The sequence below is a fragment of the Vicia villosa genome, unplaced genomic scaffold, assembly GCF_029867415.1.
Source record: "Vicia villosa cultivar HV-30 ecotype Madison, WI unplaced genomic scaffold, Vvil1.0 ctg.000334F_1_1_3, whole genome shotgun sequence".
In the NCBI taxonomy this organism is placed as follows: Eukaryota; Viridiplantae; Streptophyta; class Magnoliopsida; order Fabales; family Fabaceae; genus Vicia; species Vicia villosa.
The window spans coordinates 287,748-303,596 of record NW_026705150.1 but is presented as its reverse complement, the minus strand read 5'-3'; the positions used below and the strand labels follow the sequence as shown (position 1 = coordinate 303,596).

At 38.7% G+C, this 15,849-nt stretch overlaps 1 protein-coding gene across 2 annotated transcripts; it reads right to left on the bottom strand.

Annotated features, from left to right (window-relative positions):
* Nucleotides 1–12,025: 12,025 nt before the first annotated feature.
* LOC131626922 (uncharacterized) lies at nucleotides 12,026–13,217 on the bottom strand. 2 transcript variants are annotated; one of them, XM_058897759.1, is made up of 3 exons: nucleotides 13,004–13,217; nucleotides 12,632–12,897; nucleotides 12,026–12,440 (listed from the first exon to the last, which is right to left on the bottom strand). In XM_058897759.1, the coding sequence occupies exons 1-3, from the start codon at nucleotides 13,073–13,075 to the stop codon at nucleotides 12,410–12,412; spliced, it is 369 nt and encodes a 122-aa protein (XP_058753742.1). In that variant the 5' UTR covers nucleotides 13,076–13,217; the 3' UTR covers nucleotides 12,026–12,409. The 2 variants fall into 2 exon arrangements, with proteins under 2 accessions (XP_058753742.1, XP_058753741.1); XM_058897758.1 differs by having other exon boundaries at nucleotides 12,032–12,440; nucleotides 12,547–12,897.
* Nucleotides 13,218–15,849: the final 2,632 nt, after the last annotated feature.

Here is a 15,849-nt window from a genome sequence, read left to right as displayed (position 1 = left end):
CATTTGGACGCATTGTTTATGTTTCCGTTATCTTCCTTTTGTCCACTTGGACCATAATTTTACCTTTGAGCTAAAACATTAATAATCAAGATAAAACTTTAAAAAAAAGCACTTTGCACACTTGCACCTCTATGGTTTTTCCTCTTATTACTTTTTTTTAATCATACCATCATTTAAGAAAAGGATTAAATGCATAGGAAAGATCTTAAGAGGTTGTCGACATATCTCTTGATAAGCAAAACATATTTCTTTCTATTGTCTATCCTGGCGATTGCTAACAAATTTTCTTTTCCTACAGACTTTTCCAATCCTTGATTCCACTCCGCATTCTGAAATGGTATTCATTCTTGACCCCAAAATGTCCAACTGTTGTTTATTTTCTAAATACTTTATCGGTAGTTTATGAGGTTTGTTTTTGAAGAAATTGGAGAGCATTGGCGAGGGTGTTTCGTTGGATCTTTTGCAACCTCAAACGGTAACCTGGAATTCCATATAATGATTCTGAGTATAAAGTGATCCGAATTTCCCTTGCTAATTATTGCTCTTTGGTTTCTATTGAAGAGGAAGGAGAGATCTCATCGACGCCTATTCCCGATCCCGTAACATTGATGCACCCCAAAATTTGCCCTCTTTATTTGAGATATAAGTTATCCAAGAAGTTTAATTTGTCGTTCGAAATTAAAGGAAAAAAAATAAAGAGTTCTTGAGGTTTTACGGAAGCGCGATGTGAAAAATGGTTTAAACAGTGAAAAAACGAGAAAATTCGCAAGTCTTAGTAAGAAGGTGATATGAGTTGGGTTCCCGTGGGGCCCTGACTGTTTCGACGATATCTACAACTTTCGTGTTCGGCTCGAAAGTCAATTCTTTGAGGAAGGTTGTCAGATTTGCAAATTACTTGAGATTTCACAATGAAAAATGGTGCTGAATGTAGGGTTTTGGGCCTCAGAAAATATCTCACAATCCGCTTGTCGGATTCGCTCGAAAATTTAAATGGAGCTTCGTATCATCATCCCCGAGATTTCATATGTTCGGCCCGAAGACCAATTATGCACTGAAAATTCCCAGCATTTTGATGAATGCCGTAATCTTTCGGTAAAAAGTGTGTTTTCGGGTATGTCGCACCAAGTTCGAAAATTCATAACTTCTTCGATTTTTATCGTATGAAGTTCATGCCGGTGGCATTTTCTCAGAAATTTTGTTAGCTTCGATTCTTAGTCACACATGCTTGTTCAGATTTCGAGCCGAAGATGGAGTTTTATCGAGTTCTTTGAGCGGTACTCACAAAATTCTGCACAGTAGCGCCAGATGAATCGACGTTTCTCGTCATTCAAACGCGCGTAATTTCTTCATCGCTTATCGGATTGAGACGATTCTCGTGGCTACGAGTCACGAATTTGGTCATCTTCGCAATGGCATTGGTTTCGTTCCGGAATTCAGAGCCGAACCGAGTTTCCTCGAAAACGAGTTAAAAAAGAGATAATTAAGGGCGCTTTAGACATTTCACCACTCACACTATATAAGTTATTTTTCTTCATATTCTCTCATAACTTCAATTTCACCCAAAAGATCAAAACACTTTCTCTCAATTCTCTCTCAATTTTCTTGGATCAAAACCACAAAAACTCACAAAACTTCATCAATCTTCATCAATTCAAGATCAAATCTCAAGAACAAATGAAGATCAAAGCAAGAGTGAAGAATCTCCTCTCTCATTGATCATCAAATTCAAATCTCTCTCTCTCTCTCTCTCTCTCCCAAGGCTAGGGCACGTCACTCTCCCTCTCTCATACCTTGGATTTCGTTCGTGTTCGCGTTTGTGTTCATCCGATCTCATTCTCGTCGCTTGATCCGGTAAATTCACTACAGATCTTGTTAGATCATTGATTTTGTTGCTTGATCCGAATTAATATAATAATTAATGATGATGTTTGATTGTCGATGGATGATTTTTGATAATTGATGATAATACTCGCTTGTTGTTTGAATGATTCATGTTGATCTTGCTTAATTGATTCAAATGTGAAACTTAAATGTGGTGTGTGTTAATAATTGTTGATGTTGCTCTTGAATTAAAAATTAGCACATAACATGTTTGTTGAATTGAGTGTGAGAGGTGATTTTGACTATAATTGGTAGTATATTGAGTGGTGTTATTGTGGTTGCTAATTGATGATGCTAAATCATGGTTTTATGTTGATTTTGTAACTTTATAATATCATTTAAATATGTGAATTGTTGCTGGAAGTTTATGGTGTCTTGATGTGGATTTAGAACCTCAAAAAAGTCATAAAAATATGGTTATATGAACACATAGTTGCTGGAAAATTTGGTGATGTTTTAGTGTTGTTTTGATGATATTTTGATGCTAATTCAATGTGGTATTAATGCTGGAAATTATTGGTGTTAAAGTGTTGTTGTTGGATATGATATTTGCATAGAAACCATGTTAATTCAAGTGTCTAAATGCTGGAAATTTTTTGTGGTGTTATTTGATATTGTTAGCATGATATTTGAAAGAAATGGTAGATTCTGGTTCTTGCTTACTTGAGTTGTTGAGTACTAATTGTTGAATTTGATGAATAACACTTGATAACATGTGGTGCTAATTGTTGGAGCTTGTTGTTGTTAAATATGTTGCATAAAAAAGGTGTTGGGTGATTCTTCTTGTTCATAATGTTTGATTTTGTTGATTGTTTAAAAATGTGTTAAAAAACTAGTTTGGTTGAAACTTGTTTCATGAAAATGCAATGTTTGTTTTAATACTTGAGTTTTACCATATAAAAATGCTTCAAAAAATATGTGGATTAATGTTGAGTACTACTTGTTGTTTGCTATGTGAGAACTTGTTTGGTGCACCAAATTTACACTTACAAATGTATGCACAGTTATGCTAATCACCATGAATTTTTGCATTGAGCTTTGACGTGTTTTAGAGACTGTTTTATGGCTATTATAGTGCAGCAAATTTGATATTCCAATTTCACCACACTTCACTTCCTCTAATTCATGAAATTTAGCTTTCTAAAAAGAGATCTCATTCTAAGCTTTGTGGTATTGATTGTTGATGGTTTCTAAGTGATTACATGACATGTTTGGATGCTAATAAATGATATTTGAGCTGCTGCCTTTTTCTGTTTCGCGTTTTGGTCGCGTTTGACTCGGTTTTGCTATTTACGCGCGTCGTGTCGGCTTTTTGTCATTTGGCCATATCTTTTGATCTACAATGAGTTTTTGCGAATGTGAATAATGTTTTTCATACGTAATAATATTTTCGGAGCTGTTTGCACAGTTTATTTTCGGTTTCGGCCGACTTTTTTTACTGTTTTCGCTACTACACTTGTTCCGAAAGTCGTGCTTCCGAGCCGATTTTGTAATTTCTGATTGCATATTTGACTTCTTTAGCACGTTTTAACCTTGCAATAAAATTTTGGCTTAATTCCGACGAGTTTAGTTTTCACTGTTTTTACCCGGTTTCGCCGTTTCGGTGTACCGTTGTGCATGTAAATACTTGTTTTGGCTTCTGTAGTTTTAGGGTACATATTTGATTTGCTTTTGAATACTATCCCAAGTTTCTTTTTGTTTGCTTTTGTTATGTTTTCACTTTCTATTTCGTTATCCATTTCCGGTTTAGCTTATAATTCAATAACGCAATTCCGATTGCGGTGTCTTGTTATCTCTAACGTGTGTGCTAGTATGCAAGGCAACATGGAGGCTCTGGTCGATACTCGCTCTCGTGTTCCGCTTTATTTGCGGGACACGACATTTATCCTCTCTCTCTGATTCGCGTTTCTACACGCATTCTTTATCATTATGCTTGTTTGTCCGGATTTCTGTTTCCCTTGCAGGTGTATGGTATTCGTTGTGCCCGATGCACACGTCGGCGCGTGATTTACTTTCATCGCGCCGACTCTTGATTGCTTACGCGGATTTTAATCGGAGTGCTGACATGTTTGCTTTTGCCTTTGCTAGCTCGCTCGCGGGATCCCTAGTTTTCTTGCTTTCTTCGCTGCATTTTACGGATCATAATCTGTTCGGTATTGATCCCGTTTCATTTTATCACTTCGAAAGAGGCTCTGTTTTTGTTGGTGTGTTTATATTTGTGCTTTGCGGCAGGGAGTCACGGTGTAATAAGACCTATATGGCACTCCGTTAAGTCCTCGTGGAAGGCATGCGGAAAGGGTTAGCAACAACCCCCACCTAGTCTCATCGAGTCTGTTCAGTATGCGCACGCTACGCGTGACTCGCTTCTGAACCTGCACAAGATCTGGTTATCGAGTATGTCAGGAAAAGGGTTCATGCAGTCGGACCCCCGCATTTCCTATAGCTCGCGTTGCTCGACATTGATGCTCGGTGTACGCACGAACCGTTTTCCTTTACGATCCGTGACGGCTTGGTTGCTGAGAGGGACTCGCTCCTCTTGTCTATGGCCCGATCATTTTCGCGAGGTCTAATGCTTGGTTGACTCGAGTGATTCGCTCCCCTTGGCTATGGCAGGACCGCTTTTCTACCACTCGGCCAATGTCGTTGGTTTTGTTTGCTTTACGAGCGGAGCTCGTTTGTGTGATATACTTGTTTGCTTTCGCCCTTTTTCCCGTATGTTGCTAGTTTAGTTTAGACTTGTACCCTTTGTATGATAACATTAGGTAGCAAGCTTTCCCCTTTAGCTTAGGCCTTCCTCATGCATTCTTTAAAACACAAACCACACTCTTTGATTTTCTTTTCTTAAGAGCTTGTTATTTCCGCTCCATTCCCAAGCGTAAGACTCCAAAGGTCGAGCAGCGGGGTGTGAATGTAACTCGTTCACCTAAAAAACACAAAACAAACAGAAACTAGTTAGCCGAGCTACGGTACCTCCGATTCTTCAAAAAGGATACGTAGGCAGCGGGGTAGGGCCCGTGCGAGTATAATATTTTCTTTTCCCTACATTTTGCATGCATTTTAGTCTAGATTAGCGCAGTTTGCTTACACACCCATAGATTTAGACACTAGCGTGGATACCATCGAGTACGATGGGCGTGAGGGGTGCTAACACCTTACCCTCGCGTAACCGACTCCCTTACCCTTTTTCTCTGGTCGTGAGACCTTTGTTTTGTTTTATGGTTTGTTGGCATTCTCTTCCTCTTCAGGATAAATATGTTAGTGGCGACTCTGTTAATTTTCGCGGTAGCGACAAACACCTTTGGCAAAAGTCAAGAGGATGCCTCCGGAGGACGCGATCGTGGAAAAAAAACGGTGACCTAAACCATGTCTTCACTGTCACCTACATAAACAATGTTTTGTATCCCATTTTGGAAGTCTTTTTACCTACCAAGCCTAAACTTGCAACAAGTGGTTTAATGGGTTGTTAAATGTAATTAGAAGGTTCATAACCTTTAACATATTTTGTCAACTTCCCCATCTGTGTAATTCGAATTTATTTTGTCTCCCTGTACTTGCTAATGTGGTCGTAAATTTTTAGTTTAATTTATATCAGCTTCCTTACTAATGTGCTTTTGTTTTTCTATATCAATATTAAACAAACTACAACCCTTAAAATATTATCACTCACTTAAATTTTTACAACAGTATCCTGCTAATGTCACAGCCTTTGTAAATTCATCCTGAACATCATTTATCTAAATATCTAACGAAAGTGACAACCTAACCAACAATAGTATGAGTGTCACAAAATGGCAATGGTAAAAAACTGATGACTTCACGTCTTTTTATTTATTTATCTAATATATCAGTCTGTAATATTTCTTTATTCACAATAATATGATCAACCTATTGCTAACGTTTCCATATTTCTCCCAGAAATTATTCAACTTTTAACCCCACCTAACCCCTTCACGGATAGGTTCATGTTATAGTTTTTTGAATAATAGCCTTCCAGTACTAATTCACAACTGGATGAACAGTGCCCTTTATCTTATACAAGAGCTTGACGTCATATCAGCAATTAATTCCTTTGCACATCTTCCTTCCAAACACTCCAAAGGTCTATCCTATGGCTTGTACCCCCTTTCTACACTTATGTTTGCTTATTTTAATATTATATGATTTCTTCCCAAATGCTGCAGGCTTTTAAAAAACTTTTTACAACTGTAACATCCATGTAATCATTTCGTTTGTGTATATCTATACATTTTTTTCACTTTCATGATATTGAGTATGTCACTCATCATCATTCCGTTGCAACAGAAATGGAAGGTGCTTTGTAAAACACTCCCTAATGCTATACAGATTACAAACTTCAAATCTATGACATTTATTTCTAAGCTTAATTAGAAAACAAGAATATTTACCAAAATACCATCCAGCTCTACTATGCATACTCCCACTCCTCCGCCTGGGGCAATTGCAAGGAATAAGCGGAAATTGGTGATCGACAACAAGAAGGCTAAAAAAACAAATGCAAACCAGGAATTTTGGGATGGTGAAACTTCCACACCTTATAAAGATGCTGCTTCACAGGCAAAATTAACTCCCCTAACCATACGTACTTCGTTGTCAAACATTGGAAACACTATTCATACTGCACCGTCTGGTCGACATGTACTCCCAAATGTCCAGCCTAAACGACAGAGATATGAAAATGATTCTACAGTTAATTTGTTTTCGACTTTCAACAATGCCATGTCCGAAAATGTTCGTTCAACTCTTACCCATAACGCACCTACTACTACAGGCCAATCGGGTAGCATACATATCCAGCCATTGCCCCAGGCATCTAAAACCACTTCAGAGGATCTATCACGGAAGAGACGTTGCAACGACTTTGGCAATAAGGCTTCGGCAAGTGGAATTACACCGCCTAGCATATCATCCTACACGGTGGACGTCTCTGCATGGAATAGTAACAGAGCTTCTACTTCCAATTACTACTCCAACATGGGTGGTGTTGTTTCATCCGTCGAAACATCCAACACTACGCAATTCATGAATCCAGTGTATTCGTCCAATGATGATAATTCTGATTCATGTTCTGAAGGTACCGTGGAAAATTCTTCCGATTCTGAAAGTGAACATATAGAAGATCCTACAGATTCACACCTTCAAGGTAAATACATTGTCTCACTACATATTTTACATACAACGTTTTGGTAAGCTGTTTATGTATAATTGAATTGAAATTCTTATTGTCTGCAGCGTATTGTGACATTGGAAATCCTGTTTGGGAGTGCGAGCATTGTAAGTCACTTATGTGGTATCAAGAGCGGAAAAGCAGATGTAGGGACACAACGGTGGCAAAGTTTCATATATGTTGCCGGAGTGGAAAGGTTGTCCTGCCACTTATGAAGAAGGCTCCTCCTCTTTTGGAAAAACTCATGTACGACAAAATTTCTCCAGAGAGCCGAAATTACCAGGCCAACATCCAAAGTTACAATGCTATGTTTTCCTTCACTTCTCTTGGAATGAAGTTTGATGATTCAATTTCACATGGGGGAGGTCCTCCTACACTGCGACTTCACAGTCAAACGTGTCACAGAATCGGTACTATGCTTCCCGAAGAAGGGGGCGTCCCACAATATGCTAAACTGTACATTTTTGACACGGACAATGAGGTTGATAACAGGTTGAAATGTTTCAGGTAAACACTTCACCTATGAATGTTAGTAAAAGTATGATTTAAATCATATTGCATGTTGACACTCATGCAAATGTTATAACTCTTTACAGAGATAATACCAAGCTAGAAAGAGAATTGGTTGCAAAGTTGAAACACATGTTGGACGAGCACAACGTTCATGCAAAAGTATTTAGAATGGAAAGGGACGTTTTGAAGGAGACGCCCTACCAAGACTTGCACTTGAGACTAATTTCAAGTTGAACTTGGGGACCCCCGCGTCTACAACACACCGACTGTTTCTAAGGTGGCGGCCCTTATTGTTGGTGATGTAGACACAGCTGAACTTAGGGACATCATAATCCATGGTCGTGACGGTGGACTACAGAGGATTGATGAGTTTCACCCGACGTATCTTGGTTACCAATACCCATTGATTTTTATTTATGGGGAAGATGGTTACCGAGATCAACTACTTCACAAGTACAAGCATGAAAAAACCATCACCAAATAGAATAGGCAAACTATCAAGGATTGGCTCTGCTTTCGACTTCAAGAACGTAGGGACGAACCAAAGACTTTACTTCATTTGAGAAGGCTCTTCCAACATTTTTTGGTCGATGGTTACACTATGGTTGAGACAGAACGTCTGAATTGGTTGAGGAAAAATCATTCTAAACTCAGAGTTAGGAAGTATAACAACTTACAGCAACTTAATGGTGCAGGTACTTCGCAACAAGGGAACAAGCAAGGAAAGCGTGTTATTTTGCCTTCAACGTTTGTCGGTAGTAAGCGGTACATGGACCAACTATACTTTGACGGAATGGCGATCTCCAGTAAATTGGGTTTCCCCGATCTGTTTATCACTTTCACCTGCAACCCCAATTGGCCTGAAATCAAACGACAATTGGATCCAAAAAATTTAGCTGCACACGACCGCCCCGATATAGTAGAAAAAGTCTTCAAGATTAAATTTGAACAACTTATGCGGGATATCACAAAGAACCATGTGCTTGGACGTGTTATGGCATGTAAGTCTACTACTGTCTGTTGTGATGTTGTGATGTTAATTTTGGATTCCCACTGACCTTATAATCTATGTTGGAATAACAGATATGTATACAATTGAATTCCAAAAGTGGGGTCTCCCACACGCTCATATTCTAGTGTTCTTACGCCCCGAAAGTAAGTATCCCACCCCTGTAGATATTGACCGCATTATCTACGCTGAGATCCCTGACCCCGTACAGCACCCAACACTATACAACTTGGTCAAGACACATATGATACACGGGTCATGTGGTTTAGCTCGGACTACTTCACAATGTATGAAAAACGGAAGATGCACTAAGCTCTTCCCAAAGCAATTTATAGAAAATACTATGCTCAACTCGGAAGGTTACGCAATGTACAGGAGAAGATCAGCAACGCACGTCGTTCAAAAAAACGCTGTGCCATTAGACAACCATCATGTGGTCCCATACAACACCAAGCTTCTTTTGAAATACCAGGCACACATCAACATGGAGTGGTGCAACTAGAGCACCTCTATAAAATATCTTTTCAAGTATATCCACAAAGGATATGACCGAATTACGGCTTCTGTTGTGCAAACTACCCGCAACACGTCTAATTCTAATGAAGTTGTTGATGAAATACAGCAGTACCTTGACTGTAGATACATCTCACCATGCAAAGCGTGCTAGAGGATTTAATCATACAAAATTCATGGGAGAAAACTGGCTCTGGAACGAATGTTTTACCATCTTATTGGTGAGAAGTCTCTCTTCTACTCCGATTATGCCCGGATGGAAAAAGTTTTAGAGAAGGCAAGCGTGACAGAGTCTATGTTTGACTCGTGGTTAGTTGCCAACCAAACCTATCAGCGGGCCAGGCAACTTACTTACGGCCAGTTTCTGTCAATGTTTGTGTACCATAAAAGATTGCAGATGTGGAAGCCTCGGAAAAGGGGTTTACGATTGGCCGTTTGATATGGGTTCCACCTTCTACAGGAGAACTGTATTATTTACGGATGATGTTGACGGTTGTCAAAGGACCTACAACTTACGAAGAAATACGTAAGGTTGGAGATACACAATATGATTCTTTTAGGGATGCATGTTTTGCTATGGGTTTTCTTGAAGATGGTCGTGAATACATCAGAGCCATAAAAGAAGCAAGTGAATGAGGGTCTGGACATTTCCTACAAAAGCTGTTTGTGGTTATGCTTTTATCAGGAAATGTCAACAGGCCTGCCCATGTATGGAAGGAGTTGTGGGTTTTGCTGTTCGATGGTCTGTTGCACCAGCAGAGACTGCTGGTTAAAGACAATGGTGTGTTTTGTAATATCTTTTAAATATCTTTATATCATGTATATATGATTGCCATAAGATATGTTTTTGCTGTGACAGCACTTATTCTTACTCAACAACAACTGATGAATTTCACTTTAATGGAGATTGAAAAACTACTCCAACTAAATCGACGATCTCTTAGGGACTTCAAGCCTATACCATATCCCGATGACTATGTTTTGGAGCAACTCGGGAATTGTCTCATCTATGAGGAGCGCAGTTATGACATCGAAGCCATGAAAGCTGAGTTCCAAAACTTACATGCCGCACTTACAGGTTGTTGTCATGTAAAATTTTTCTCTGTGGCAGATTCCATTATATATTTTCATTTATATTGTATTTTTAACTCTTTTTGTTCCAAGCAGATGAACAACGAGGAATATACCAAACAATTATGAATGTGGTTCATAGTCAGAAGGGAGGTGTGTTTTTTCTGCACGGTTACGGGGGCACCGGGAAAACCCTACATATGGAGAACACTTGCCAGTTCGCTCATGTTTAAACACGACATATGCATAACCGTTGCGACAAGTGGGATCGCAGCATTGTTGTTACCCGGTGGGAGAACCGCCCACTCGAGGTTTAAACTACCTGTGCCCACCTTGGATAACTCAACTTGCAACATTCCATACAATGATGAGGCTGCTGAGCTACTTCGGCAAGCGAAGTTGATAATTTGGGACGAGGCTCCTATGGCCAACAAATGGTGCTTTGAAGCACTTGACAAGACATTGAAGGATCTCATGAGTGTAACTGGAAACTCGAGTCAGGTGTTTGGTGGTAAGGTTGTTGTGTTTGGAGGAGACTTCAGGCAGATCTTGCCAGTTATTCCTAGAGGAACTCGATCAGACATTGTCCATGCAACCATCAACGCTTCATACATTTGGCACTATGTACAAGTATTGACACTTACCAAAAATATGCGCCTCACATCTGGAACAACTGAACACGAAATGAAGGAATTCGATGATTTCTCAGACTGGCTATTGAGAGTCGGTAAAGGTAGGCTCGGAGGTCCAAATGATGGCATTGCTGAAATTGAGTTTCCATAAGAGATATTAATCACACAGTTTGAAGATCCGATTATTGGCATTGTAACGAGCACGTATCCTGAATTCGTCAGTAATTACCGCGACTATGGCTATCTGAAATGTAGAGCTATCTTGGCATCAACCATTGATATGGTGGACAAAATTAATGACCATGTTTTAGCAATGATGCCATGTATGCGAATGTTTTAATCAGTTTAACTATACTATGCAAGGATTTTGAATGTAAGTCCCTTTAGTTTATAAATGACCAGATTTTTCGTAGGTGATTTGAGGGATTATTATAGCTGCAACACTGTCGACCGATCCGAAATCCATGACCACGACATGCTCGATGTTTTGACTCCGGAGTTTCTGAGTTCTTTAAATACTTCAGGTTTTCCGAACCATCACATAAACTAGAGATTGGTGCATCGGTTATGCTTATGAGGAACATTGATCAACCTGAAGGACTATGTAATGGTACACGGCTCATTGTGACAAAGATGGCGTCGCACATCCTTGAGGCACGCATAATGGGAGGCAAACACCATGGAAACGCGGTTTATATTCCAAGGATGCACATGTCCCCTTCTCAATCTCCCTGACCTTTCAAACTCAGTCGGAGACAATTTCCAATAAAAGTTTTGTATGCTATGACGATAAACAAGTCACAGGGTCAATCTTTAGATTGGGTGGGTCTTTACATTCCTCGGGACGTCTTTACTCATGGGCAGATCTATGTTGCGCTATCGCGGGTTACCAGCAAGAAGGGAGTCAAGGTTCTAATACACGATGATAAAAACACCTCCAAAACCAGCACAGCGAATGTGGTTTACAAGGAGGTTTTCAATAATATTTAACGGTGGAACCGTCAAATACTGACTTGAACCATTTCTGTTACAATTTTTTGTGGCCTGTAATTTTCACAGTCCTTATGGTAACTGATTTTGGTGTTACATGGGTCAAGGAGACCCTTTGTAGTAACATAAATCTGGGATACTCGAACAACATGTTTTTTTATTACATGCATACTTGGTTTTCCACTTACATACGGTACTGTTTGTATAGATTATCCATGAAGGTTTCTAAAACTCAGAGTTTATAATCAATAGATATAAACCACGTTCTTAAATTGTTAATTCCAACAGTATCACTTAACAATACAAGAATTAAACAAAAGCGACATAAGAGCATTTCAAATATATTACATATAACATCTGTCCCGAAACGACATTTTAGTTTAACATAAGTTGATTATGGGTTACACACCTTATACACATGGCATGTTTTGTGACTGTCGGTTACATCAAATTTGAATTTGATGATGTCCCCGGATTGCAGGATGTTTGATGCGCAAAATTCAAACCATTCATAACCTAATTTTGTACGTCCTGGGTCATCGGTGTTCAAAATTAGGAGCATCTGAGTTCTTCCATTATCACCACACAATGTCAAAACCTCATAATCATTGTCTCTCAGAACTTGACCAAACTCTGGTTGTAGTCTCTGCATAAGACAGATTCGGAGATAGGTCGTTATTAGTAAACTTGGTAATTAATTAAATATAGACCAAATTTGACTTTCGACAGTTTATAGAATAGACACACTCAACTAATTTCGCTGATTTCACACTACTATCGTCGAGTTCTACGTCAAACACATGTATCCCCTTATGGCTGATGGATCTACTATGGTACCTTGGAAAATCCTCATGTGACGTTATTTCTACATGTCCGGCTACCTCAAAATCGTTGTTCTCGTAGTAACCCAAAATAACTACCACATCAGCAGGCATATCATAGTAGTTTTGCAGCTCAGCCCAACCACTGGTAACAACAGGGGCATCATCGCTATTGTTGTATACCAATTCGTGGCAGGTACCTTCATTGTTCCAGATCCTCCATGTTATCCGAAGATCCCCTACTTTTTTTCTAACAAAGCATGGCTCAATTTCCGGAAATTGCTACAAATCATTTCAGTTATAGTTAACAAGGTAAGACAAAATATTTTGATGATTTTTAACACTTTACACACCACTTTGATGTAGGCAAACTAAATAACATCCTTACCTGAAATGATAATTTTTCAATACATACTGTGTCCAACAGCTCTCCATGAACTACCTTCCCACTCAGTGCCATCGTCTTTGCAGACTACCTTTCAAGATTATCACGTTTTTGGTGGTTATGAAATGATGCAACAATGGCTGAAGCATTTATTGCATATGGTCTTGTGTATGGTGGGTTTGGAACTTATTTCTACTACCAACCTTTTGCTTCATGTGGCTACAGTTACTCACAATAATAAATATACTTTCACCTTACTTTGGGGCCTTTTTTAATTAACTTTAATACCTCCCAACCCCTTTTCTTAACCTTTAGTGTGCCATGCATTATTGGTGGTGGACAGACACACCTTCACTATACACATGCATGCTCACAAAGGTACACATGTGACTTTTCACTTTATGTCAGTTTACATTTCAGATTCGGTTTGCTTTTTCACACAACAACATCAATATTATACTTTCTTATAATGATTGGGCAGATGGGGTAGTAACACACGTAGGAATAGAAATAGGACTCACTTCAAAATATTTTTTCTAATAACACAATTTTGGACATAAAAACTGCAAAACATACTTAAATATCTACCATAATTTAGACATACGTGACTGATATTGTTGCATACAGAGAAACAATGTCAATACATAAAATTTTGGATCATAACCGAAACACAATACCCCTTATCTTAGGATCCAGTCTATAATATTACGATACATAACAGCATCATTGTTCAACACTTAACAAAAGTATTCCAAAATAACACAGCCTACTTTAACTTAATCAAAAACATCAGTAAATCTTTGTCCAAAACACCGTCGAGATAATGCTTTCATCAATAGCACACTTTGACTTCTTTCTACAACCTCCTCCCTGAACTTCTTTACGATCAACGTAAACCAGTATTTCTTTGACCAGTGGATAATGGATGATAAAGTATACTATGTCACCTTCCTTAAATTTGGCATTCCTTGCGTAATCAAACTATGCTCCACACAGCATTTTCTCCGGCGCCCCCCGTCTCTTCCTTATCTCACAGAAATACTGTTCTTCATTGTCACAGTCGTATAGCTCAATTCTTTCATTCCTTCCGCGAAGACAGCTTTTGACGACTTTAGCTGAAAACACCTGCAATAATTAATATAACGGTTTCAGCAACATATGACTGCTACAGACTACTCCTAATGCATCATATCAACAATTATAGTTTCTTACCAACACGTTTCTCATAAACTTCTTTACATCTGTCACCTCCCGGCTCCACCACTCCTCATCCTGATCCACAATGATGGGCGAATACACTCTAATAATTTCAACAACACCATATTAACACGATGTCAATATAACCAACTGATGAAGACAATATCAGTTCTTACTTATAATTTTTATTAACAAAACACTTACCTTTCACTATCGGAGGATAGTGTAATGTACTCACGATCAGCTCCTTGAACTACATGCGCACCAGAAGAGCTGACAGTCTTAGCCTTGAGTCTCCCATGCTGATCTTCTGCAGTTACCCTAGGTTCTTTCTTCACTTTTAGCACATCGACAGTCTCATGCGCCTTCTTCTTGCCTTTCTGATGAGTTTGGTTAACCTCTTTTTGTTTTCGCTTTTTGGATGAACCTTCTCCGACATCGCCACGAATTATCCTTAACAAAACATATTTACGCTATGAATGTTTTACTCATAAAAATATGGAAATATCATTTTATTTCAAACACATATTGCATACAAAAACAATGGTCAAATGATTCTAAACCACATATATCCATGGTACAGGTTCTACTTCTACATCACACCTCAGATAGGTAACAGAAAACAAATCCATCAAGCTAACATATAGATCAATCCCTATAAAATATAGTCATTTCTCATAGCATCAACACTTCTATGTGTTACCTGTTTGGTGAAACTGATTGGAAACTTTCTCTATAGACGGATGCATGGTACCCTTTTTTTTCCATCAACACCACTCTTATCTCGGGCAACTACTTTTTCCGTAATGTTTTCACGATGATCTCCTTGAACGACATGCACATCTGAAGGGATGACAGTCTTACCCTCGAGTCTCCAATGTTGTTCCTCTGCAGTAACCCCAGGTTCTTTCTTCACGGTCAACACATCACCGGTGTCCTGCGCTTTCTTCTTGCCTTTCTGAGGAGATTGTATTACCTCTTTCTGTTTGCGCCTTTTGGATGAACCAGCTCCGACATCGCTGTGGATTGTCCTTTAAAACAAAGATTTACCCAATGAGTGTTCAACTCAAAAAATAAAATATTGATATATCATATAAAACATATTATTTGAAACACTTTTTGTATGAAAACAAGTTTAGTCAAATGATTCTAAACAACAGATATACATATTACAAGTTCTACTTCTACATCACACATCAGATTTATAAGAAAATACAAAGAGGCTTAGCCAATCTATAGATTACTCCCTATAAAATACATAAATTGTCATAAAACACACTTCTCTATTACCTGTTGGATGCAACTGATTGTAAACTTGCTCTATACACAGATGCATGGTACTTTTTTTCCCTCAGCAACACTCTTATCTGGACCAACTACATTTCCCGGAACAGGATCCTTTCTCCCCAATGTATCCTCTATTTCATTTGTTGCCTCCTTTCTCTCTTTCTTGATAGCAGCTAACTCATCGAGCATCATTCTCAGGGTCACACTCCTTGTTTGTTTGCTGTAGTTTCTGTTTTCATGACAACCATCTTCTCCTCTGAGCATTGAGAATACTTTAGGTGACATAAATCAATTTTGTATAAACAACAGAAACTACAATTTCACATGCATGCAAAGGGTAAAATAACTTTAACCTTAACTATATT

Bases quoted from the DNA above. Each gene is read 5' to 3' on its own strand.
- LOC131626922 (XM_058897758.1), bottom strand. From the start codon at position 13,075: ATGGCACTGAGTGGGAAGGTAGTTCATGGAGAGCTGTTGGACACAGTA. The intron at 12,898-13,003 runs GTAAGGATGTTA...AATGATTTGTAG, and splicing joins TTGAAAAATTATCATTTCAG to CAATTTCCGGAAATTGAGCC. The intron at 12,441-12,546 runs GTTGAGTGTGTC...TGTCTTATGCAG, and splicing joins GTGTGAAATCAGCGAAATTA to AGACTACAACCAGAGTTTGG.